Genomic DNA, 24,770 nt, shown 5'->3' on the forward strand with positions numbered 1-24,770 from the left:
CTTTGTCTCGGCGTGTAACCTGCACCGAGCGGCTTGGGCCGCGGCTTGGGAATGCATGTCACAGCAGCAACTCACATGGCGACCGTTTCACTTCTTGCCTAATTCTCTCTCCCTTCTGTCCCTAGAAATATTATGGGCTGGATACGAAGTGGGGTGACATCGAGCAGTGGATGGTAGGCCTTGAATATGGTTCTAAGAGCCTGGCATGGTTTGTGATGTGATTGCACAGCGTTTAATTACATCAGCGGATTCCTGTTGCTCCGTAACTTAATAGCGAGGGGCTGCTGCAGGTCACTCCAGCCACCGGCCCGGCTGTTTACGTCCGCCCGAGGCGTCCGGTCTGGTCTGTCCCGTGCAGCTGACTCCTGCAGCCTCCAGGCCAGTGTCGGCGGGGGCCTCCGCCTTCCCTGACCCCCTGGGGCAGAGGTCTGTCCACTAGGGGCACTCGGGCATGTGTCCCCAGCATGAGGACTCTCCCGTCTCTGCCCTGTCTGCCCCAGTTCTAGTTGGGACCCACCCATCATTCCCAATGACACCCTGTCCTTCCGACCCGCCCTGGAGGACGTGTGCTGTCCACGGTCCCTGGAGGACTTGGTCCTCCTCTCACCAAGTCGTGCACGGTCCTGGCAGAAGAAAACCGAGATTCTCCCCGGCAGTTTCCTTGAAGCCTTTAAGCAAAGGCGAAGGGAGGTGTCTGGTGTTTACGTCAGACCCAGCTGGACTGTCTGAGGCCCTGCCGTGGGCCCCGCTAACCTTCCTGCTCTCCCCCTTTGCTTTGGTAGGAAGACAGTGAGCGCTACTCACGCAGACCCAGGAGGACCACCTCGGTCAGTACTGCGGCCGCCGGGGCTCCGGCCTTCGGATGGGAACCTGACTTGTATTCTTAGTGGCTGAAATATTGCATATATGTACATGTGGTCTGTACATGCGGGTACCTCAGTGATGTTTATGAGCGAAATTAAAACTATTACTCCTAAATGAAAACTATGAACCCAGCTGGTAGCTTTTTGGCCCACCTTGGGGGAGGGGACAATGTCTGAGAAATTTCCGAGTATGAACATGTTCATGACAGTTTTAGCGCTTTTTCTGCTGTGGAACACCCGTGACTGCTTCACAGAGTACTGCACACTGATATGGTAAACACAGCAGCATACTCCCCTTACACTTTACGAAGGTTTTCATAATTTGAAAAAAACGTGTGCTTTGGAAAGGGAGGTGCTTGCCGTAAAAGTAAACAGCAGCACGTTAATGAAATGAACTTACGGCGGTGCTATCCAGAAACAGGTGCCCAAACACAGCCCGGGTGGGTGCGGACCTCCGCACGGGTCCACCCACCCGCCGGCGCCCCTGCCCCGGGCCGGGGACCCCCGCCTCCCGCCTCGTGCCCGGGTGGGTCTCTCTCTGCTCTCTGTCACTTCATGCCTGTCTCCTCCTTTCTCTCTCTAGGCTTCTGATGAAGATGAGCGCCTGTCTGTGGGTAGTCGCGGCAGCCTGAGGGTCAGTACCCCGGACCCCTGAGTCCGCGCAGCTCAGTGTGTGTCCCGGTCCTTTGCTTTTTCATCCCCGCGTTGACCTTCCCTGCTCGTTGTCCCTGGAGCCTTGTGGTCCGTGTCGAACCGACAAGAGGCTCGTTTAAAATCCATCGGGGGTGGGCAGAGAGGGGAGGGGAAATGGGGACACCTCTAATAGTGGCAACAATAAAAAAAAATTTTTTTAATGAAGAAAGATAAATCTAATTCCGCGGTGGGATGCTTCCCTGGTGCTGTAGAGAGGTTGCCAGTGAGCATCAGCAGCACTTCTGGTCTCTCTCCAGGGTGGAGGTGGCTGTGGCTTTACACGTCTGTCCTGTGACAGCTGCCGCCCTTGCGTTGCTGGGGGGCGAGGGGGGCGGGCCGGGCTGCCGGCCATGTCCATCTGCACTCATGCACCCAGCCGACTCCGCGTCTCGGGTTCAGGCCTCTAAGCCAGGGCAGGACCCGCTCAGCGGTGTTTCTGCGGGGTCCCCTCCCCCCCACAGCTGTGTGGGCTGCCTGGTGGGAACGGGGGCGACGGGGCCCCTCGGGCTGCCTCTGCTTCTTCACGTGACGCCCCTTCTGTCAATTTGATGAAACCTCTTCATCACGGCTGCTTAAGGGCCGACAGACATGAAAACATGTTTTCCTTAAACTTTCCAGTAGCATTTGTAATGATATTTGAAAAGGAAGCGTGTGCTTTGAGAGGTGTCGTAGAGAAATTGTGTCCTTACATCAGTCAGGGGGTCTGCCCACGTCAGCCTCGGTCACCACAGGGGTAAAATTGCATGTCACTGCCTGTCATAACGGGGTCTCGATGCAGCCGCCACGGAAGAACGGAAAGCTTGTTTTTAGTCGCCGTGACGGCGCCTCTCCAGACATCCGTGGACACCGGCCGTGCCCGTGATTCTGCTGTCAGAGCGGCCCACCGAGGGGGTGCCCCCCGATGCCGTCCTCGTGCCGGCAGGTGCCGGGGCGGCCTTCAGAGGGGGAGCTGGAACGGCTCTGACGGCCTCAGAATTGCAGCAACATTTGCCGTGAAAGTTCTGGGTCATGTTATTGGGGTGATGGTCGCTGCATTCTATTTGTGAATACACGTGAGGTCGTAGAAGTCGAGAAAAAGTTGTCGTTTTGCCAAGATTGTCAGTATTGCCTGTGCTCTGGTTTTGTCACGTCTCGCTGCACGTTTTAACTGCTGCCCGTGCCCCCGTCCCTCCCTGCTCCGACAGCCGCAGCCCGACCGGGACTCCGGGGGCGCCTACGCCTGGGTGAGACGGTCGCATGGTGTGCCGTGTGCTCCTAATGGTGTCGTGTGACCTAATGCCCGGTGGTGTCCCCACTAACCTGCGGGTGTTCGTCTGAAAAGCCAAGCGCATCTATGTTCGCAAAGACACACGTGCCGCCCACGAGTGTCTCCTGGGGACTGCGGGCCAGTGGCAGGCGCCACCCCCGCCCCCGCCCCCGCCCCGGAGCCTCCTGGGCGCGCCTCCGGCCCGCGGGGCTGTGGGCCCAGACTTGCGCACACGGTCCGAGCGCCGGCCGTTCCGCCACACGCCGTGCTAGCGGCTCGGGGTCCCAAGTGGGGGAAAAATGGGGTCTTGCTCTTAAGGAGCTCAAATCAGATCAGGAATTCCAGAAGCCTCTACAGCTCCTTTAAGAGATTAAAGTTAAAGTCGTTTCATCTCATGAAAAAATCCATTGTCTTCTGATCCAAATCCACTCCAGTTAAACCTACAGCTAGGCTCCTCTGCCCGGGAGGTCCCAGTCTCAGCAGCACAGCAGGGGCTTTTGATTCCAGTTCGAAGCCGCTTACAGCTTCTGTGCCTCCTGCCTCCGAGGCCGGCAGGCGTGAAGCCCCAAGGGAGGTCTCACCTCGGCAGGAAGTCCACGCGTGAGCGGCCGCCACACCCTCCCCTTGAGGACTCTTCTAAAACCACGTCTGCTTTACTCCTTCTAGGATCCTTCCAAATTCTTTAGCAAACCCCTGGGTTTAAAGAAGGCGCTCTTCCCTTTAAGGTGACAGTTAATAGCGCCATCCGTGTGCCTAGCACCCTGGACCCCTGGGCCTCCTGGCGGGGCTGCTGTGCTCCATGGACGGACGGAGAACCGGGGCAGGGGCAGACGGCAGAGGAGACTGCCACGGGGATGAGGGGACCTGCTGGGACAGCAGGAGACGCAAGGACACATCACAGGTTCCGAAAGTGCTCCTCCCAGCAGCCCCCCGGGCTCCTTCCACAAGGACGCTGGTGGACGAGAGCTCTTCCGCTCTCGACCATGAAATGCATGAGTGGCATGTGTCTAGATGCTTGGCCTTTTGATTTCCAACTGCAGTAAGAGCGAACCCCTTTAGGGCCAGTCCCTGGTGGGGTCAGCGAGCGTCAGAGGCCACGTTCGGGGTTCGCTCCCACGTTCGGTTTTCATGGAGCGCGCCGGGTACCGCATGTGAGTGTGCTGATGTCGCCTCTCTTCTTTGCTCCCTGTCTCTCGTACCCTTGAGGGTGGGCTGCCTGTCACCTCGGTAGAAAAATAAGCTCACATTATTCATCAGAAAAGCTAACGATCGACGCTTGCATGGCCATGTGTGACGTTCGGGGGTGCTTTGAGAGCACCGAGGACTGACCATGCGTCACCGTTGGGATGAGGGGTCTGCTGGGGCAGTACTCCTGTGCCTTACCTGTCCCCGTTCAGAGGACGCCCGTCTGTGAGTGTCCAGGGTTCTCTCCACGCCCGCGTGTGAGGCTCTCCTCGGGGCCTGTCGAAGGGCTGTTCCGGGTGTCTGGTTTCCCACGTCAGGGGCCCGGAGCCCCAGGAGCAGGCCAGGCAACGGCCACGCAGGTGCACAGCACAGCACGGACTGTGTTCTGTAGGGAAAGCCGGTTGGAGAGCAGAGGCTTCAGATGGAGTCAGCATGCTGTCCGTGGGCTTTTCATCCTAACGTGGCAGGGAGTTTCTCGGCTCTCCTGGCCCATGAAGCAGCGCCGCCGACCTACGCGTGACCCTAGAACCGCTGGAGGGCAGGCCCGGTGGTGTCCTGAGGAAGGGCAAAGTGCTTTCCGCCACAGATGTTGTCACGGTCCTGCAGGTTTGGGGTTGGGCCCTCGGAATGTGTTCCCCGTGACGGAATCCTATTCCGACAGAAAAGGGTGAGCGTCCCCCAGAGCTTTCCAAGCAAGAGTGTCCCTGCATGTCCATGGGAGGCCGCAGAGAAACGGTGAGAAATGAGAGCGGACCGCTCCCCGGGCCCTCCCCGCCCTCTGCTCCGGGCTGTCGGCCACGTCAGAGAAGGAGCCCAAAAGGAAGGCTTCATCTCAAGCGGCCCCTGCTTTCTCAGCGATGGTGGCAGTCTGCAGTGTTCACATGTGATCCGCTTTTATTCCTCACTTACTGCAGCGAAGTCAAAGTTACCTGGAATGGACCGACGTTAGCCGGTACGGAACGTGCTCATTCCCTTTTCTCAGGAGGACAAATCATGAAATCGGGGAATAAGTCCTCAGATTTCATTTTGAGAAAGAAAAAGTAGCGAGACTGGACGAGCGGGAAGCTCACGTGAAGGCCGTGTGCGCTCCCCGACTCTCCGTGGCGTGCTTGGGCTCGTCATGGCTGAATTTTCCGGTACAGCTTCCGAACGGGCCGCGGTTGTCAAGGGCCGAGCCGGCCCGAGGGAAGCCGCCTGGCCCAGGCCGAACGGGCGCCCCCCTGCCTGGCGGCCCGGCTGCTCGCGAGCCGGGGTTTGCGCAGCGCAGCCGGAAAGCCAGGAAGGAGAAGAACCCGCCGGAAAGCAACCGCCTCCAGGCCCACGGGCTTCGTCCACAGGAGGGGCTTTGGCCTCACGCCCCAGATGCCTGTCGTTACTTATAAGGGACACTGAGGGGACTCCCCCGAGCTGAGGAGGAGCAGGTGGAGGACAGGGGGCGCGGGGGCGCGCTGGGACCGGGGGCCTCCCGGGCCGTCCTTCACCCGCCCCACTCGGAAAGCGCGGTTTGTCCCTGGCCGCCTCGTCCCCGCTGCCCGGTGTCTGTCTGATGCTTCTCCGCTTGTTGGCTGATGTCACTTTTCTTCTCCTCTTCGTTGCCACAGACCAATGGTGATGATGGAGAATTATATGGATCGCAGTCCCTGAGCAGAAGAGCGGGCAGGGTCAGTATCGCCAGCTGCATGCGTGGGAGCCAAACGGGTGTCCGCGGAGCTTTTTAAAAATGCGGCGCCATTTCGCTACTTTTTCTTTTCGTGTCATAGGGGGTCTTTTTTATCCCCCGGGCGCATGACAGAATGAGGCTAATGCTTTTCAGCGAGCAAACGTTCTTAGAATGCTAGTCTTCTGACGTTCTAAGCGTTCGTGTAGGAGATTCCTTTTGCTGAGAATCTCCAAGTTTGAAAGCCCTGGCATTAAAGATCCGCGCTTCCGAGGTGTGGAATGCGGACCATGGGGGCGTCGGGCCGGAATTCGACGTTTCCCGTCTTCCACGTCTCTCGTCTGTGATTTTGAAGAGGGCAGAGCCTCTGTTTGTGGGCGCAGGGATGGGAATGCTCACAGTGCTGGGGTGGGGGCTGAAGGGAGCGAGGGGTCCTCTCTGGGGCGGGGGCGGGGAGAAGCATGACACGGGAGTGCTGGCAGGGGTGGGGGCGCCCGAGGGTGTGTGGGGAGGGGGTCCCTGTGGATTTCAGAAGGCTGAGCTGGACGCCTCTCTAACGCGCCTGACCTGCTGCAGGGCTCTCTCACGCTCAGCTGTCTGAAGTCTTCCCGCACCTAACCCTTGCTCGCCTTTCTGCAGTGATACGTTTTACTAGTCGCGTGAAATAGCGCTGCCCTAAATTCACCTCAGTGTGTTAAGACTCATCACATAGACACTTCAGTTACATGTTCGGGTTTCAGAGGGGAGAGCGAGCCCCACCCTGGCTCCCCCCCAACCCCCGCATACCCTCTGTTTCGTCAAAACCCGCCCCGCTTGCAGCTCTGCCCTCCTGTTCATGTCCTTCCCTGCGTGACGCCCTGTGGACATGAGCGCTGGACTGGGAAACACAGCCGGGACCCCTTGTTAAGAATTTCTGCCTCAGCAGAAAGAGTCTCAACCCTTTCGTGTTCCTAGGGGGCCAGTGAGGACCATCCGGGGTGTGGCTGTCACTCTGTATTTGCCTCTGGCCGGGACAGGGGCTGCGTTGGGGACAGCAGGGACAAGCATGTCACTTACCATGTCTTCTTTGGTGCCCAGAACTCCAGCTACAGCGGTGATGGCAGATCCTCCACCTTGTCAGCGTCCAGAGAGGAGAAGCTGGTTGGTTCCCATTCAAATCTTTCACATCCTCTCTTCAGAAACGACAGGTTTTGCAGCATGCAGCCTTGCGTGTGCGTGTGTGTGCGTGTGTGTGTGTGAGTCCCTGCATTACAAACTCCCATTTGGGAAGGTGGCAGCGTCCGTTTTGGAGCAGCAGTTAGCACGACACATTTGACTCAGACGTCCCCGCCGTCCGTTTGAATTCACATTCAGGTGCCTGACAGTGAATTGTGGAATTCAGCTCGGTGCCATGAAAAGAAGTATTTGTGTGGCTTCTGTGGTTAGAATTAGTCAGAAGAAAAAAATAAAATAAAGCAAGAAAGCCCCAAAAGTCCCCGAAAACAGAATAACTTTGTAAGGTGCACGTGGACGTGGAGCGTGTCTCGGGGCGGGGCCGGAACTTGGGATGCAGCCAAGTCCGTGGGACTCAGTTCCTCCCCGTGCTCACGGACGGGCCTCCGTCCTGAGAGGCAAACATTTCTCAGTTCTGTAAGAGCCCTGAGAGGCCAGGCGTGGGCGTCCGAGGTAAGGTTCACGTTCACAGCAGACACGGCGTGCTCAGGAGGGTGACCGATGGCCGCGTCTCCTTCTGGAACAGAGGACAGACCCACCTGCCAGGCGCCCCTGTGCCGCAGTAAACAGGGCAACAGGGAGCAGCTCATCTTGGGCAAGCGTCACGAGTGAGAACTGCCCTCGACCCTAAGGTTTAGGTCAGTGGGGTGGGGGAGCAGGAACACGTGGAAAGCAGACCCTCAGGGGGTCTGTCTCTGCGCCTCCGTCACGCCTGGTTCTCCCCTCTTCCTGCTTCTGCCGGTGGGGGGTCCCGGCATTGCTGGCCGCCCCCTCGCTGGCCGCCCCGTCCGCGTGCTCGGGCCCTCTCCGGACGCCCACCATGGCCTCCTGGCGCCTGGAGTGACCGCGCTCCGGCCGCGGCCCCCGCCCCCCCGCACCTGAGCCCTGAGCGAACAGAAGGGAGATCCGCTGCAAGCCGCAGCCTATTGGTGCGTCTGACACCTTGAACTTCAGGGGCGTTGCACGTATTTTCTTAGTTCCAGGGAGTTTTTGCTGTGGCATAGAGCACTTTGTCCCCCAGAAAACTTCCTCCTCCTCACTTTCCAAGAGGAGACACTCACCCGTTCTCCCGTGGAAGAGGGCGATGGAGACCCCATGCCCAGCAGTGGGTCAGTCACCAAAGCGCAGAGGGTGGCTGACCGACGCCCATGAATTCACTTAAAAGAAATAACCCACCTCCTAAGCGTCCACGTCAAAATTCTCATCAGAACTTCCCCGAGGCCACATGTCCCCACCGCCACGCTGGGGGGCGTGGTTTGCTCTCCCGCCCTCAGAAGCTTCCCGGTCCTTGCAGTGCTGTTCTTGCAGGGCACATCGGCTTGTTTATCGGCTTGTTTATCGGCTTGCTTATTTCACTCTGATCCCGGGAAGGTGCAGTGTGGAAGGCTTGATAAGAGCCTCTCCGGGCTTTTAGACGTGTCAGAAGCAAACCCCGGCTGGACCACGCAGTGTCGGGAGCGGCCGTGGGCACCTCTCCCACCTGGCGGCGTGGCCTCTGCGCCGCCCACGCGGCCGCTGGAGCCGGTCACAATATCCGTGTCAGAAGTTAGGGAGCGTCTCCCTGTCCACCCAGAATTCCACTTGCCTGCCCCTCAGGTCATCTTGGTGTTGCTTATTCGAGCCGTAGGAGTGACAGGTACAAGTCACGGGACCTTGAAGGGGCGGCAGAATGTCTCAAGGTGCCACCCAGCTACGTGAGTGGAACCACTTTCCCTTCAAGGGCGGCCCTGTTCTCGTACGATTAGGAGAATTCTGCCAGCCTAGGACCCAGGGTCAAACGTTTTACGTGGGGAAGTCATTAAGGTACAGAGTAGCCTTCCCCAGAAGTAGCGCGTAGGCTGTTGGGCTCTGATTGGAGCCCCGAGTTTGTCGCGTCTGCTGGGAGCAGTGAACAGCGGCTTGGCGTGTGTACCTCGGGGGCCAAGCTCAAGGCCACCTCCAGGGGCACGTTCTGCATCAAGCAGAGGTCGGGATCGCCACCAAGTCTGGGTTTGGAGCTTTTCCCACCAAACTAAAAACCAGAACTCGGATTGTGATGAAGTTCAAGGCCACTATAGTCTTGCTACTGATTCAGTTACTGAAAACTGCCTTTGCCTGTGTGCAGGCTCACAGACCCTGACGGGGTCCCCATCCCGGCTTTGTGAGTTCACGGGGCCGTCTTTATGTCCACCTGATGCTTCTTCCTTCTCCTGCCCCCGCAAGTGCACGCCTGCTATGGGCTCTGTTGTGAAAAGAGGTTTTGTGTGGCTGTGCAGTGCAATGTGCCTTGGAGCGGGAGTGAGGCCGGCGGCCTGGGTCCCTCCCGCCCGCGCTTGCTGGCTGCAGGGACTCTCCTGCTCCGGCCCCGGCCTGCCCCGCCGTGACCTTGCTGCCAAAGTCCTGCCTGCCCAGAAGGGAACGCGGGCCTGTCTTCCCCTCGTGACGGCCCTTCTTCTTCCCCCTCTTCCCCCGGGGGTCACTTCTCTGCTGACTGGGTGTGCGGACACTCACCCTCCTCTGCGTGAAGCCCAGAGACCAGCGCCCGGCCGGGGTTGAATTGGCTCGGCCCACTTGCTCACCCAGACTTTTCTCAACCTTTAAAAACATGATCGAACAGAACTGAAGACCTTATATAGAAAAACGGAATTTAGGGAAAAGGAAGCTCTAGTCAGAGGGTATTTCCAAGAGCTCAGCCCCCCAAATTGGTCTCTTGGGTCTCCTCCTTTTCCAGCAATTGTTTCCCATTCGGGCTTCCATTTGTTTTTTTAAAAACTGTTTTTCTCTTGTCAGTGTGTCCAGGAAGCAATCTGGGAGGCCTCTGTGCCTGAGCGGACTCCACGGTCTCTGAGGAGTGGGGGCGACAGCGCTGTCCCTTTGGCTCGCTGTCCGCTCGCTTCCTGTCTGCACGGGGAGGTCGCGGGGGCTGGGCCTCTTGAGCTGGGGGGACCCAGCCTGGTTCTCCTACAAGGAAACCGGGGCTAGGTCCGAGCATGGACCGCGGTCATCTCCCTGCACGGTCCTCTGCCCTGCGCCGCTGAGGGACCCGCCCGTGGCCAGGCACGGTCCGCTGTGCTCGGGCTCTCCGTGGCCCGTGCCTGGAGATGAGTCACGAGGCCCCTCCAGAGCTCCATCCGTGGCCGCGCCAGCCTCGAGGGGCCGGCATGGGCCCGTGCGCGCGGGGGCTGGGGCCTGGCCCTGGGCCGACCACTCCTGTTGAGTCCGGAAGGCTGCTGCCCCCACGTCGGATAGACGGGGACGCGCCCCTGCCCGCCCTTCCTGCTGCCGGTCTGGGTGAACAGCCGCATTGGCTGCTCTCCTGCGTGCTGTCTCCCGTGTCACCTTCTGCGGCCACCCCTCCCCCTTGCTCCAGGAAGGCCTGGGAGGAAATGGCTCCACAAGGGTCCCTCCTCAAAGGTTCCGGGGACGCTTACTGTCTCAAAGTTAGAAGTCACCTTGTGTTGCTCCTCCGTGTAAACGCGCGTTTCCATCTGTCAGCCTTGCCGAAAGCCCAGCCGTTTCTCCTCCCCGTCGTCCGCCACGTGGCCGCCACGCCCGCGGACAGCATCCAGGTCACCTGTTCTGATTTGTTGCTGGTTTGGGGGTATTTTTTAAAGACTTTTAAAACCTGCTGTTTCCTTTTCTCCTCCAGCCCTCCTGTCTGTCCAGCGCTGCCGCCGGGCCACCGGGGAGTTACCGGGTGCGTGTGCTCCCCCATCCCGAGGCCTGGCTCCTCTGCCCCGCCCCCACCCTGCACGCGCGCCCCGCCCCCGCCGTGCTGGGCACCTGCCCACCCACTTGCACCAGGGAGTCAGTTACCTGGCCGGGGGCTTCTGCGTGCGTGGTGTCTGCTTCGGCAGCTGACAATAACTGTCCCCTGCTCCAGCCGCTAGGAGGACAGTCTTCGCATAGCGTTGTCGGGCAGGAGCGGAGCAAGGCGTTTACCTAACTCAGTGGCAGGAAGAAAGGTGGTTTTTACCGCTTTGGTACAAGGTTCCCAGGCGCTAACCCAGCGCACTGTGTTACTTTGGAAATTTCCAGTTTTAAATGCAAGGTATTTATGCCATGCAGGAAACTTAAATATTCAGAGTGGCTGAACTGTGTTGTTAACAACTTTCTGAGTTTCCGTCAGACTGCACACGTACGAGTGAGAGACACATGTAACCAGCTGAGCCAGCCGGCTGTGTCGAGGGGACGTCGGGGAAATGGGAGGCCCTGCACGCGGGGCAAAGGCTGGCGCGGCCGTTGCAGCGTCGCAAACTCCTGTTTTCCCTCGGCGTTTCATCGCGTAGGGTTTTCGAGTTAATCAGCCCTTCTGTCTTCTAGTTTAGAGTTTTCAAAGAATGACAGGAACCAACCTATCGTTGACCCGCTCTCTAGTTCCCGGGTCACCCGTGTCAGTCACTTCCTAAACCCCAGGCACGAGGGCGCCGTGACGAAGGTCAGGACAGCCGAGCCATCTGCTGAGATGAAATCTGAGCTAACACAGTGTCACCCAGCAGGGCGTCCTTTGCAGAGGGACAGATTTCAAGACTCGCTTGGCCGCTGCATTGCATGCGGGCAGCAGCAGCGACGCCCCGTGTCCCTTAGGGCTTGCACGTCCCTGCCTGCTGCACAGCTCTGGGCCTGGGAGGGGGCTCTCGCCTGCCCTCCCGTCTTCCCCCGTGACACTCCCAGGACGGGTCCTCTGCTTCCGTGCCGCTGTGTTCTGGGTGCTGGGGGCGAGGAAGGGCACCCTGTCCTGACAGTCTGTTTTGGTCGCAGGCGTCTGTGTTTGAGGATGGCAGTCTCGGCGGGACGCGGCGAGGAAGTGCCTGCGGCTCATGGGCTGTAAGGCCGTGTCTGTGTCCCCGGAGCTGTCCCCTGTCTGCTGCATGACCTGGGCTGGCTCGCGTGGCACCGTCCCAGCCCCGGGAGGTCCCTGGCCTGGGCTACAGGGAGGGGACACCCTCTTGTCTCCGTTGTGCGTTGTATGAAGGGTCAGGGAGGTGTGGATCCCGATGCCGGTGGCTGTCAGTCCAGCGTCCTGGCTCATCTGTTTACACCGCGGTCAGGGGGAGGGACTAACCTTGTCTGAGCCCCCGCGGCTCCGCCTGCGCCACGCGGCCACACTGAAGTCGTGGAGGGGCTGGTCCTGAAACAGTGCGGAGGGGAAAGGAGAAGTGGACAGGCCCCAAGTTATTTTCACCCCTGGGTAATTCAGAAAGATGCGCCAATTCAAAGACTCAGAAGACGGTCATTTCCTTTTTTATTTTGTCTTCCCACCTCTTCAAAGGATTGGGAGTGGATCACAGTAAAGGCTTGGCCACTGTACAGGAAATACTTGCTGAATGAAAAAACTGAGCGAGTGGATGATAGAAGTAAGCAGGGGGAGACGTGGATCGGTCCACGGAGGCGGGGAAGCCTGTCCTGGGGGCCAGGAGAACAGGGGTCCACCCCAGACAGCCTCCACTGCGCTCCGCGGTCCCGCATTCATGGCGCCTCCACGGTCCCGTGAAGACGCACCAAGACCCACGTGCAGGAGGCCTGCTTCCTAAGAAATGCTTGGAAGGGTTTTCCTAGTTTCGCTTTCGAAAATGATTGGCTGCTTCATAAATTAGCTAAGTAATCCAACTTTATGATTTTTACTGTTTCCCCAATTGTTGTGAATACTCAGGTTCTTACCAAGTGACTAGTCTAACCTACCATTTTCTCTTGAGTGTAGTTTTTATAAATATTGTATCTAATAATGAACTGACGTAGCACTTGTTTTTGTTGACAAGCTAACTAAACACTTCCCAAGTTTGTATAACATTTCCGGTGGAGCCTGTGGATTCCATCTTCTTCCCAGTTCTTAAATATTTTTGTAGGCCGTTAAAAAGTTCATAAACCTAATGGAGGACGTGGCTCCAGCCTGTAGGTAATGGCTAAATGCAACTAAATGGTTTCCTTTGATCAGAAAAGAGACCGCGTGCTAGCTCCTGGAGAGAATGGCGCGCTCCCGGGCACGGTGTTCTCAGAGCCCCCGGAGGACGTTTGGTGTCTGCAGGTCCTGTCTCCTAGATCCCCTTTAAGCAGCCTCTGCAGCGGGACTTTCTTGGAGGGGCTGGTCTTGGCCTTCAGAGCGCAGTTCCTGGCAGGGCTGGCTGCTCTCCTGCTGCTGTTACTGCTGTGTTTTCGGTCTCCCGTGGGACGCGCCGGGAGGGGAGGCTTTAGCCGAGTAAAGGAAATGAAAGGTCTTCTCGCCCTGGCAGCACAAATTCCTAAAATAGGGCCACACATCCCTGGTGCCAAGCCGTGCTGATAAATAAGAGAATTAAACGAAATTCTTCCTCCGCCTGACGGTGCACTCCCACGCAGAAGGAGCTCAGCACGCGCTTCTTGACTATAATTGGGCAACACTTAGCCTGGGGTGAAACCCCTCGGAGACCTGGGGGCGTCAGCAGCAGGCTGAGGGGGGGGGTCCCCGATTTCCCGCCCCCACTGTCGTTCTCCTGTGGATAGCCAGGTCCCCGGGCTCTCCACCCCGTGAGTGGTTGTGGCCGCTGATAAATGCACACACCACATGCGCAAGCGCGGGAGTCCAGCCCGTCCTGAGCCCGGGGAGCTGTGACCTCAGAGCCCAGGCTGACCTTGGCCTGCTCGGGACAGACCGTCCTGATCTAGGAAGACTTTCCTGGCCACCATTGTCCCAGGAAGTTAGCCTCTACTGCAGTATTTGTTTCCAGTTAAATGACTTCATTATAATTATTAAATGAGACGGAAGGACTGGTTTTTGCAAGTATGCCTGTTTTCCCTGGAAATCCTTCTATCTTCCACCTCCCTTGCCCTTATGAAGCTGCACATGTGTGGTAGGCGGGACCTGTGGCATCTGACACGCCGGGAGGTGGCCATCGCCACTGTCGGGCCAAGAGCCACAGAAGTTGTTTCTAGCAGACGAGTGAATGGCGAGGGAAGGCCCCCATGCGTCTGTTTTGTGTCTTCGGCACGTGTGTGTACTCAGGGCCCTGACGTCCACATCATGGGTGACAGGCTAAGTCACGCCTCCAAGGCGTCATGGCCAATATCAGACAGAGCCTGGACCAGAACTCAGATCTTTCCCATGTCCCTGAGCCCCACGTGAGCCACACTGACCCCCAGACACGGGCGGTGCCCAGGGTTGCGTGGGAACCTCAGGGACACAAACTAGGCTGTGTGGTCTGCTCAGGTCAGATGATCAGAGATGGTCTCTGACGAAGGACGTGGGAAAACCTGGGTTGGTGATGAGCTCCGTGAACTCTGATCCCTGCACCCTGACCCAGGACACCAGTGACAGGATGCGGCAGTGTGAGTCTCGGGGCGTCCTTCCCTCTGGAAGCAGCAGACCCAAAGGCGGAAGTCCTCCACCTTGAAGTGCCCGTGTCAGGTGTCCCCTTTCTTTCGCACAAAAAGCCGCAGAGCAGGCTAGAGATGCTGTGGGACTTCTCGTGTCTCCCTGTGGCCACGGATCTTACGTACGGCTGGTTGTCTGCGCACCTGAGACCGCGCCTGGCCCATGAGCATTCGCGTGCAATAAATATTTTTCAGGTGAAGGAATGGGTGAGGTACGATGGGTCTGGGGCCCTTGCTCCTCTCGACCAAGGCTATGTATAGTCTGAAATTGAAGTTTTACATTCAACAAGTATTTTCTGAGGGCCTGCTGCTTGTCGGGTCCTATCCGGTCCCTAAGGACTCAGACCCCGGCCCTGGGGAGTTACGTTCCGGTGGGAAAACAGGCCAATAAGAGAGGCATTTAGCAGGACAGTGGCGGGCATCCCGATGCTGTGGCCCCTGAAATTTGCAGCAGGGATGATGCCTGCGGGTGTCCCAGTGGGTGCCCAGTGTCGGGAAGGGCTGCCCGCCTGTGACCCAGCTGCTTACTGCTGGGACCTCCCCTCCCCCCCTCCCCCCGCCGGCCTTGCTCAAGAGGAAAGTTAGAATTTTTTTAAAAAACAAGAACATATGAAATGTACCTAGGATGAAGGCCAGCGTGAATATGAGTCCAAGTGAGTAGGTCGTGGCTTCCAAATCCATCAGTTGCTGGGGCTTCAGACAGGTGGACAGAGACGGATGTCTGTGACAGACCGTCCCAGGGCAGCCGGGAAAGCCACGCCTGGTCTTGTCTGAACCCTAACTCTCACTCTGCTTTCACTCGGAGAGAGTGGAGAAGCACATGCCTCCCCTGCCCGACCCCGGGGCCCCGTCCGGCTCTCCGGGCCCCGTGCTGGGCTGGGAGCGGCTCTCAGACGGTCCTTTCCGCAGCGATGAGGTGGCTCTCTGTGCGCCCCAGTTCAGTGGATGCTTCGTGTCCCTGTCCCCTACTAACCCAGCAGTCTCTGTTCTTCTGACGTGACGCGTAACCTGTTTTATCCTCAGTGGGCATCGCTTTCCCAGGGAAGCCGGCGCTCCACGCCCCCCTCTGCCCTCCGCATCGTGTGTGGCTGGCCCGCCCACTAACGGTCCCCACCCTCCTGCGTCCCTGCTAACCCTGTCCCTTTGCCTCTGTCTCCCTGCGGCCCCCTGGCTGTGCGGCAGCCCTCGGAGCACAGCGGCCCCCGCAGCTCCAGCTCCCGCGCCTCCTCCAGAGCCGGCTCGGCGCGGGCCAGCCCAGTGGTGAGTGACCTGCGTCTGCCGCCTCTGCCCCTCCTCGCCGGTCTGTCCTCTGCCCGCCTCCTCGGCCAGGACACAGGGGACAGTGCCGAGGCTGCTCCGAAACCTGCGAGGTCTGAGGACCAGCGCAGGTGGGGACCCTGAGCAGCTGAAGGCCCCTGTGAAGGGCGGGGCACAGTGCTGGGCGGGGGGGGCGGGGGCTGCTTGGGGGGACGGGGGTGTGGCCACGTGAGTTGAGCTGCTGTTTGTATGATTTAAAATGGGAAGGATTGACTTTTACGTTCTGTTTGGCATGTTCTTTGCTATTCAACCCGGGCATTTTAAAAACTCACTGCGGGCCTGTCAGTGCCGTGAATCACCCCCCATCCCCGTCCCACAGGCTCTCAGATTCCCCGGTTTGTGGAAACCCACAGGAGCTCCTGCGGGTCACTGAGCATGGGGTGACCCGCGTTTTGCTGAGGAGAATAAGGGGCCCTCCGACCCAGGCCCCGTCCTTGGAGTCTCATTATGGCGTGCATAGCGCGGCGTCTAGGACTCGGGGGCCGTTTCGCCTCGTTTCTGTAGGGGGCTGCTACACGTTCTTTAAACAAGAAGGGGTCTGCAGGGCGGTTTCGCCCCCGGGACACCGGGGAGTGGGGAGCTGGCCGTGACTGGAGAGGGGGCATTCAGGGGGCAGGAGCAGGGCAGCGTGTGCGTGGCAGGGGGTGGCCACGCCAGCCCGCAGCGCGTCCGTGACAAACCCTGGGCCCGGAGAGCGGCGTTGCGCGGCGGCGGCAGCTTCCCCAAGTCCTCGTCATGGGCAAGCGCGAGCGTGGTTCTCGGTGAGGCGACACCCGCTGGGTGCTGCTGCCTGAAGTCCAGGCGCTGCTCCTGGTACTCGGGGAGAAGCCGGGGAGCTGTGCTCTCCGCCAGCACAGACGCAGGGACCCGGGGCACGGTGACTCCTTTGTCCTTTAAATCAGACGATGTGTTTCAAAGCCCTGAGGGAGTCCCACGAGATGCAGATGGGCAACAAACCGGCAGACCCTTGGAGACTGAGCTCAGGCTTCGGTGCCCCCTCCCCAAGTCCCTGATGCCAAGGCCAAGGCCGAGGCCGGAGCTGGTCACCCCTGCGCCTGCGCTGGTGTGTTCCTGGTGGCGCACAAATGCTCCTCTCCGCCACTGACCCGTCGCAGGAGAAGGCAGAGGAGGGTCAAGGGGACGGTGCCAGAACGAGAGAGCCGCCCTCCGTGGGAGCCGCGGACACAGGTCACCGGCCTATGGGCCTCCCCAGGGGGCCAGGGGGCCTCGTTCTGAGGACACCGCCAGGCCAGGCACTCCCCACTCGCAGGAAGGGTGAGGACCCAGCCGTGGATGTCACGCCACTTCACCTTCAGCATCTGGGAAACGGGAAACCGCCTCTCGCGGACGCTGCGTCGGGGCCGGGAGGGCGGCACCTGCGCCCTGAACTCCCGCTGACTCCCGCGCGGCCCTTCCTGGGTTTTCGCACGGAAACTCCTCGGTGTGAACCTGAGCCATCAGAGCTGCTGGGAATAAACATTCTCCACGACAGTCAGTGGAGACCCCGTCCTCCTCGCGCATAATCCTCCCTCGTGTCCTCTCGGGGACAGACAGGAGCCTCCGCAGTGACCGGAGGAGGCTGCGGCTTTACTGTCACAGGGTCCTGACCCCTGCGGGCACCACCCAGTCTGCCGTTAGGTGTGTCGGTTTATCAAGCATCGAGATGGAATCACTAGACTTCAGGACTGAGGGGACTGAAATCAGACGCTGATGCCTCTGTCAGAAGCTTCTACATCTGTGACAGATTTAGTCACACAACCGGGTTTGGTCGGAGACCATGAACAGAGAGGGGGGCATGAAAGGTACCCCATGTCCCGGGGCCTGATCACGGGAGGCGGTGGTCCCTGCAGCTGGGGGCCTGGTGAGGTCCGATCCCCCATCCTGGGGAACTGGGCGGGGGGTCGCTGCTTCCTCCCTGCGCCCTGTGCCACCGGGGTCCCCTCGCCACTCCAAGCCTCCCTTTCTCCCAGTGGAGCCCCGGGGCCCCACCCCAGCCCTGCCGCTTCCCGCCGCCCTCGGGGCTCTGGGCAGAGACCTGTCTGACTGAGCTGATCGGCGGTTGGTCACAAACACGTATCAGCTCACTCCTGTTTCTCCCGAGTCAGCTCCCCACTTATCAAAGGCCAGCTGATCGTCATGCTGTTGACACGTGGAGGGAGCAAAGGTCAGTGTCCTGCAGACTGTGTGGGACAGGCCGTCCCCAGGCCCCATCCGAGCACCTCACAGGGTGGGAACGCCAAACCTGCAGACCCCTCTGAGCGTGGTCCTTAAACCAGAGGCACCTCTGGCCCGCGCAGGGGGCTCCCCGGGGGTGGGGCTGCAGCGCTGCTTGACCACCCCCAGGGCAGGAAGCGGCCGAGGCCGGGAGGCAGAGCTGAGCTGGCCCCGCCTGCCGGGGGTTCTGGAACTTGGGGTCCTCTTTCTGTGTCCCAGGTCCTGGGCGGCTGCACCGTTGGAAGGGGGTGTGGGGGGGTCTTGCTAGACCAAAGGGAGTGTCAGCGGGTGTATTTGGCCTTGCTGATTGGAAAGAAGCCAGGAGACTCCTGCCCAGGAGGGCGCAGCAGTGGGTGGGGGCAGTGCCCAGGGCGAGGCCCGTGGGGCCAGTGACCCTCCCAGCCTGGCCTCCCAGAGGGACAGGGAGCAGGAAGGAAGCAGGGGTCACTGGGTCCCAGTGTCACAGCTCCCATTCCTGGCTGGGACGCCTGGCCAGGACCGTAAACTTCCTGAGCTTCACCTGGAAAGAGCAGGTCGTGAACCCTTGAGAACAGAACAGTGAAAGAATGGGGCATTGGCAGGGCTGGTGTGGCAGGCCACCTCGGCTCATGGGAGGGGCCCCTGGCCTGGTGACTCATCGGGCCTCTGAATGCAGGGGCGGCATAGGGAGGGCGGGGCACAAGGGTCTCTCTGGGAAGGGAGTGAGAATGGGGGCCGGGGGCAGGCGCCCCGGAGGGTGTGGGGGGGGTGAGGGGGGAGCAGTATGGAAGAGCCAGTAACCGGAGCGGAGGAAAGGACAGCTTGTCCCACTTTAGGGAAAGGTGCCTCCGCGTCCAGTCGTGACCTCCCCCAGCCCCGTGGTCCCCCCGTATCGTGGGAGCGCAGAGGGGTCCTGTCCGTGTCAGGACATACACTGCGCCGCCTCGTTCTCACGTCCCTTTGAGAAGCTGGGGTTTGTTCATTCAGCCAGAGTTCTGGAGCACCTAGAATGTCCTAGGCACAGAGGTGAGCAGACACCTGCTCCCACTGCCACAGCACACAGGCGGGGGAAGACGCTCAGCAGGTGGGCACCTGCAGCAGACACCCCAGCGGCGTGGGCTCCTGGCGGGGGGCCGTGGGGGGGTGCAGGAAGCTCCCAGAGAGCTGGAATCGGGGATCTGGCTGCCAGCCTGACGCCGCCCCCAGCAGGGGCCTCTCTGGTGAAGCCAGCACACCTGTGCCCCCCAGACCCCGCACCAGTTGTGAGGGCCGTCCTGTGTGGGGCCCAGCGTCTCCCTGCCCCTGTGGATTCAGAGACGCGAGTTAGGAGCCAGAATCTCTGGCCCATTTGAGCTAGAAAAACAAAAGTCTAATGACTCACGTTTCAAGTTGCAGGAAGAGGCGGGAGCAGGGACCAGGTGGAAAAACAGGTCTTGAGTTATGAACGCAAGAGTTCAAGGACGAGTGATGTCAACAGTATTGGATTTAAAACCAAAACGTCCGCCCTAATGGTAGACTCCGTGTGTGTGCATTTGAAGGAAAATCGCCCTTAAAGTGGGTGTTTTCCGAGCAGTGTTCACTATTGTCTGTCAGGAGGGCGCAGGCAGTGACATTGTGTCTATGGTCCGTTTCCCACCCGGGGTCTGGGCCTGCCGGCTGGGGGGCCAGAGGGACCCCGTGAGGAAAAGTCCTCTTTCACCCGGCCCCCCGCTCTGCTGGGCCTCTGCGTGCCCGCGGACTGTGTGCTGCCGTCGGGAGGGGGCGGCCAGGTGACGGAGACCCCGGAGCGTTGCCCCTCCCCAGCGTCGTGGTCAGGGAGCCCGAACACTAACCTCACGCCCAGGACGTGCGCAGGCGGGAGTTGACAGAACCTTTCATGTGCTGCTTCGAGCCTTTGTTTTTGAAAGGAAGCGTGGCCACGATTTCACGGTTCACAGATTGTTTTTCAGAAGTGACTCTTCCCAGGAGGTGTTGAAAGCCGTCTCTGTGCAGCCATTGGCGACCGAAGTCCTGCAGGTGTATTTCCTAAACCTGTTACTGTGACGTTGTCACTCTGACCTAAGCGTTTAGGGTTACTGCTCAGAAAGCAGGAGCGGCCCTGTCACGTCGCCCTTCCATGCACGAGGACCCGGGGGCTAGTGTTCGTCCGTCTGGCTTCTTTGTGTGTTGTTTCCAGAGATAACGTGCGGTGCCTTGTGTCAAAATTAAACACGCTGTCTGGGTCACCTGTTCCTCTGCTTCGGGGACAGAGGGCGCTTTATTAGAGCGGGTGCCGGCGCCTGGGGGCTGGACGCACTGCCATCTAGGGGGAGCCCGGGGCACGGCCGCGGCAGCCGGCGGCAGGGCAAGCGTGCAGAGGTGGCCGTGGGCCCCGGGTCACCCGCGAGCGGACCCCGGTGGGCCCTGCACTGGCCAGACAAACCTCTGCGCGCCCGGCGGCCGTGGGGGCGCAAGGCGGGAGAGCCGTGGGGAGACCGGGCTCAGGCTTCCTCCTCCTCTGCGGCCCCCGGCGGGCCCTGGAAAGGAGCCCTCGAGGCACCAAAGAAGGAAAAGAGGAAAACAAGAAGAGGAAGAGGGAATGGTCTTCTGCTGGACAGAGAAGGAGGGCGCACCTCGCCCCCAGGACCCCGTCCCAGCGCAGGGAATTCACGCAGCCTCGTGGCTGCCCTGTCCCCCCAGCCCCCGAGGCTCCCGCCCGCCGGAGGGACCTGCCAGGCTCAGGGACACGGCCACATAGCAGAGATGAAAACATTCAAAGTCTTGGGGTCCCCCCTCTCACCCGGCAAAGTCTTCTGGACCTTCAGCCCCACCCAAGCCCTGACCAGCCTCCTGCACGCGTCTGGTGCTCCTCCCAAGATGTTTAAACCGGATGTTTCCCCTCAACCCGGTCACTCACGACACGGAGGCTCCAGTCGGCTCGCTGCTCTCTCGCTTCAGAGGCCAAGTTCAGTGACAGTCGAAGTTAGAGCTCCTGCCGCTGCGCCTTGCAGCCCCCAGGGCCCCTGGGGCGTGCGCCCTCCCGTCCCAGTCAGCGCAGAGGGTGGGGGTGGGGGCGTGTCGTCCCGCCTGCGTGGGACAGACCTGCACACGGAACAGCGGGGACCTATCCGTCAGCACGCTCCCCGTCATTGGCCTTTCTCTCTGTGGTCCGTGTGGTTCCGGCGTCGTTACGTTCCTGTGGAAACCGTGGGAGCTGAAAAGCCACGCGTGGCCTTCAGCTGGGCGCTCTGGGCTGCAGTGGGCCGGCTGGCTGTGTCCGCCCCGCCTGGCAGAGGCCCACCAGAGGGTCATGGGCAGAGCAGGTTTTAAATCACAGAGGAAGCTATTGTGTATTTTAAGATTATCTCACCCTACGTCCAGACCCTCCACTTAATGCTCACGTTTAATCTCTGTGCACTTTCCTCTGCAGGTGGAAGAGAGACCGGAAAAGGATTTCTCGGAGAAGGTGAGAGTTTCTGCAGCCTTTATACGATGTCATTGGTAAACCTAGTGGAGCCCGGCACTTCGGGGTAAAACTCACGAGGGAATGCGTTGCCTGATCTCTAGTAAAGATCTCCCGGGAGTGAGCAGGACCAGCGTGTGGCCCACCAGCCAGCGTCACAACTTTGCGGGGCGGGGGCTGGGGGGTCCCCGGGGTCACTTCCAGCTGACCGTGGCCCAGCCGTGGAGCTGAGGGGCATCAGACCGGCCCCAGGTTCCGTGCCCCCTGGTGTGACCGTCCCTTTATTGCTCCCCACAAGCCCACGGAAGCTGTTCCAAGTGGGAAGCTGAATTCAGGTGAAGGTGCCAGAATAGCAGACGTGCGGGTAACATTGCTTTTGTCTGAAGCTGTGTTCCGGCCTTGTTTCGCTCTAGGGGTCTCGCAACCTGCCCGGCCTGTCTGCAGCCACCCTGGCCTCGCTGGGTGGCACCTCCTCTCGGAGGGGAAGCGGGGACACCTCCGTCTCCATCGACACCGAGGCGTCCATTAGGGAAATCAAGGTAACGTGCTCTGCCCACACATGACCCGTTATTAAAATCTGTCTTCAAGGAAAAAGAGGTTTCATTCCTCATGTGCCAGGTCCTTCCTCTCGGTCCCATCTCCCTGCTTCCCAGGAGCAGGCGTCCTAGTTACACCGAGACTCAGGTCAGATAGAGCCTCCCTCAGGAAGCCATCCCTGACTGCCCACCCCAGCAGGGCACACCTGCACCCGGCCCCTGCGCCCCTCAGCTCTGGGGCACAGCTGTGTCCCCACTTGCCAGACCTCACAAAGGCACCAGGCCACTCTGTCCACCTGCCCTCTGCCCACCTCTGTCCACGCCCCGCTATCACACACCTTCCGTGGGCCTCACCACGGTGTACAAGTGGTTTTCTTCTCCCTCTGGCATGTGGACATTATTCTGTTGCTCCCTCAGCGCCCTCGGTCTGAGAGAGAAGTACAGCACTGTCTGCGAGAGTCACTGCCTCCAGAGGGGCCGCGCCAGGGGAAGGAGTGGGTTCTAGAGCGTGCGCCCCCCGGGAGCAGAGGGCCGCACCCCCAAGAGCAGACCGGGCTTCGTTTACAGAGGCACTTTCTAATCATTAAAGCTGGTGAAGAGAACCAGCTGCCACGGCGCTGTCTGAACAGCCCGGGGCCCGTCGGCCGGGGAGGCCAGAGAAGAGATGTCAGCCTCAGTGGGGGTGGCCCAGGGTCCCTTGAAGGTGTCTTCCGATGCCTCTGCTTCGTCTGAGTATTTGCTGACTGTCCTCCCTGAACTGTCCCACGCGCCATCGCTGGGCCGCCCGCAAGTCCGTTCATCCCCGTCCTCCGTTGAAGCAGCATCGGCTGCCGTCCACGCTTGTCTCTGCTCCTAGGTCGTGGGCACCGTTAGTTTGTCCCACGAGCATTTATGGAGCGTCCGGCTCCCACAGATGCCAGGCACCAGGGATGCGGCGGCGGAGGGGCGAGCAGAGGAAGACCGGGGCCCGAGAGGCAGCTCCCAGCCCTGCAGACGTCTCCCTCTGTCTGTCTGTCTGTCTGTCTCCCTCTCTCTTCCCCGTGTCTTGCTCTGCCCAGCACAGAGTAGCAACTCCAGGAGTAATGGTTTTTGTTCCATTTCCTGATGCTCTTTTGCCTGTTTTATAAAACTGCAGAAATATACACGAGAGACCTAGATTTTATAAAAATTGTATGAAAATATCATGAAATACCCCTAACTTTTAGTCTTTGTAATACGGACATTCCCTTTTCCCCTGACATTTAACAAAAGCAGAAGGCAGTGAGTGCTCAGACTGCTCAGCCGGGCACCCAGAGGCGGGGAGGCCCCGCGGCCCACCCCGTCCCGGCAGGTTGTCTGTCCCCTGACGTCACCCGCCTCTCTTGCCGTCTCCCCCAGGACCTCAATGAGCTCAAGGACCAGATTCAGGATGTGGAAGGCAGATACATGCAGGGCCTGAAAGAGATGAAGGTACCGGTGCACGCAGTGTGGGCTCACGCTATTAACGCGGCGGCACCTGAGACCTCGAGGGGCGCAGGCGCTCAGAGCGCGGCCGCCCTGGACTCCCGGGCTGGGGCAGCTGGTGTGGCGGGTGCCCGCGGGGTTTCCCGGGGCCGCCTCCGGACCCAGAACAAGCTACTAACGTGTCCCCGACGCACGTCTCGTCCTCTCGCAGCCTCGCTGCCCCGGCTAGAGCCGGGAGCCCGAACCCTCGGGGCAGGCACTCTGTTTCTGTGCCTTCCGTGCGGGCGCCCACGCGCCGCCCTCCCTCTCTCTGCGTCCCCGAACACCTGCTGCCCACAGTACCCCGGCCTGTGTTCCGCGCCCGGGGACGCCCGCGTTACCTGCATGCCGTGACACTGTACTAACCGGAGCCGGGTCTGCCTGTGCGTGACGGGGGGTGAGCTGGGTCAGCACGCACAGCTCGCAGGCTGCGGACGCCGCGTTGTTCCGACCCGCACGTCCCTGGAAGGCGAGGCGCCGGGCAGGCTGCGCGCTGTCTGCGTCAGGCGGCGGCAGCAGACCTCGGATCGAGCAATAGACGGGAAACCTGTCACCTCCCCTCGCTCCCCAGAAAGTACCCCCACATAGTCTGAGTTCCATGTCACAGGGGCACCAGAGCCGGTGACAGATCACATGACTCCTCCCTTCCATGGTTGTCACCTCTTTCTAAAAAGGGAAAAAGTGAACACTGGCTTTTTAACTTGTGTGGAAAGGGAGCCAGTGGGGCAGGCCCGCGGTCACTGGTCACCCCCCGAAGTGCCACCCTGGTTCCCAAGTGCAGACAAGACCAGCACCAGTCCCTGGGGAGCCTCCCGTGACACCTGAGACACTGACCAAGCGGCACCCACCCTTCTTCAGGCGCAGGTGGTTCACCCCCCGGGGACTCCGCTCCCCCTTCCAGAATCGCCTTCCCCGAGCTCTGTTTTGGGACCTGAACGGCATGGGATGCTTCTCCCCATGGCCCGACCTGCGAGGAGGGCGCGAGCCGCGTGAGGGCCGTGGGTGCTTTGCAGGCATCTTTCCCTGGGCTGTCCCTGCAAAGGGATGACCTTGGCCTTTCGAGGGCCCACCCACCAGGGCCTGTGTACCTTGTCTCATTCTCCCGTGGGCTGAGGATCTGGAATTCCACGGAATCCTCTCCTGGTTCTTACGCCCAGGCAGGGGCCTGGTTACTCAGCCGCCACACTGGCTCTGTCCCCAGTTCTGGTCACATATCTCGAGAGGTTGCTTCAGAAACCAGTAGAGCAGCCTGAGCCGTGGCGCCCGCCGCTGAGGCGTGGAGCCAGCCCTGGGCTGCCCGGGGCCAGGACCCTGCCCACGGGTGTCTCCCGTGTCCCGAGGCTGTAGCTTCGTTTCATCCCTCGGCACAGTGAGTAACTGATTTTCTGAGCCAGGAGAGTTCAGTCCAATTGATTAGGAGGAATTTCTAAGCTTTTGAAATCATTGTTTCCTATTTTGATTCATTGCTCTAGGAAATACTCTAAATTTAGGGCTGAGTGTTTTTGTCTTTGAGAATACTGACGTTGCCCTGATCCACATGGCTCAGCGCGCTGGGGCATTGTCGCGTATACCAGAAGGTTGTGGGTTCACTTCCCAGTCAGGGCACAGACCTAATTTG

The 24,770-nt window shown here is 60.0% G+C and overlaps 1 protein-coding gene across 15 annotated transcripts in view; it reads left to right on the forward strand.

The window, feature by feature from the left end:
- The window catches only part of LRRFIP1 (LRR binding FLII interacting protein 1), a 103,017-nt gene that overhangs the window by 57,809 nt on the left and 20,438 nt on the right, over positions 1-24,770 (forward strand). For 2 of the 15 annotated variants that reach the window (XM_090285145.1, XM_090285148.1), the window contains exons 4-11: positions 126-173; positions 1,447-1,497; positions 5,589-5,648; positions 6,722-6,784; positions 15,365-15,442; positions 21,102-21,137; positions 21,548-21,673; positions 23,048-23,119. In XM_090285145.1, coding sequence (XP_090141271.1) covers positions 126-173; positions 1,447-1,497; positions 5,589-5,648; positions 6,722-6,784; positions 15,365-15,442; positions 21,102-21,137; positions 21,548-21,673; positions 23,048-23,119 — 534 coding nt within the window. Of the gene's footprint in view, positions 1-125; positions 174-782; positions 828-1,446; positions 1,498-2,740; positions 2,780-5,588; positions 5,649-6,721; positions 6,785-9,181; positions 9,260-10,484; positions 10,533-11,596; positions 11,663-15,364; positions 15,443-21,101; positions 21,138-21,547; positions 21,674-23,047; positions 23,120-24,770 lie in introns of all 15 variants that reach the window. The other 13 variants (XM_090285183.1, XM_090285187.1, XM_090285189.1 and 10 more) reach the window with 12 other exon arrangements.

The sequence above is a fragment of the Furipterus horrens genome, unplaced genomic scaffold, assembly GCF_987537825.1.
Source record: "Furipterus horrens unplaced genomic scaffold, mFurHor1.1.pri manual_scaffold_1, whole genome shotgun sequence".
In the NCBI taxonomy this organism is placed as follows: Eukaryota; Metazoa; Chordata; class Mammalia; order Chiroptera; family Furipteridae; genus Furipterus; species Furipterus horrens.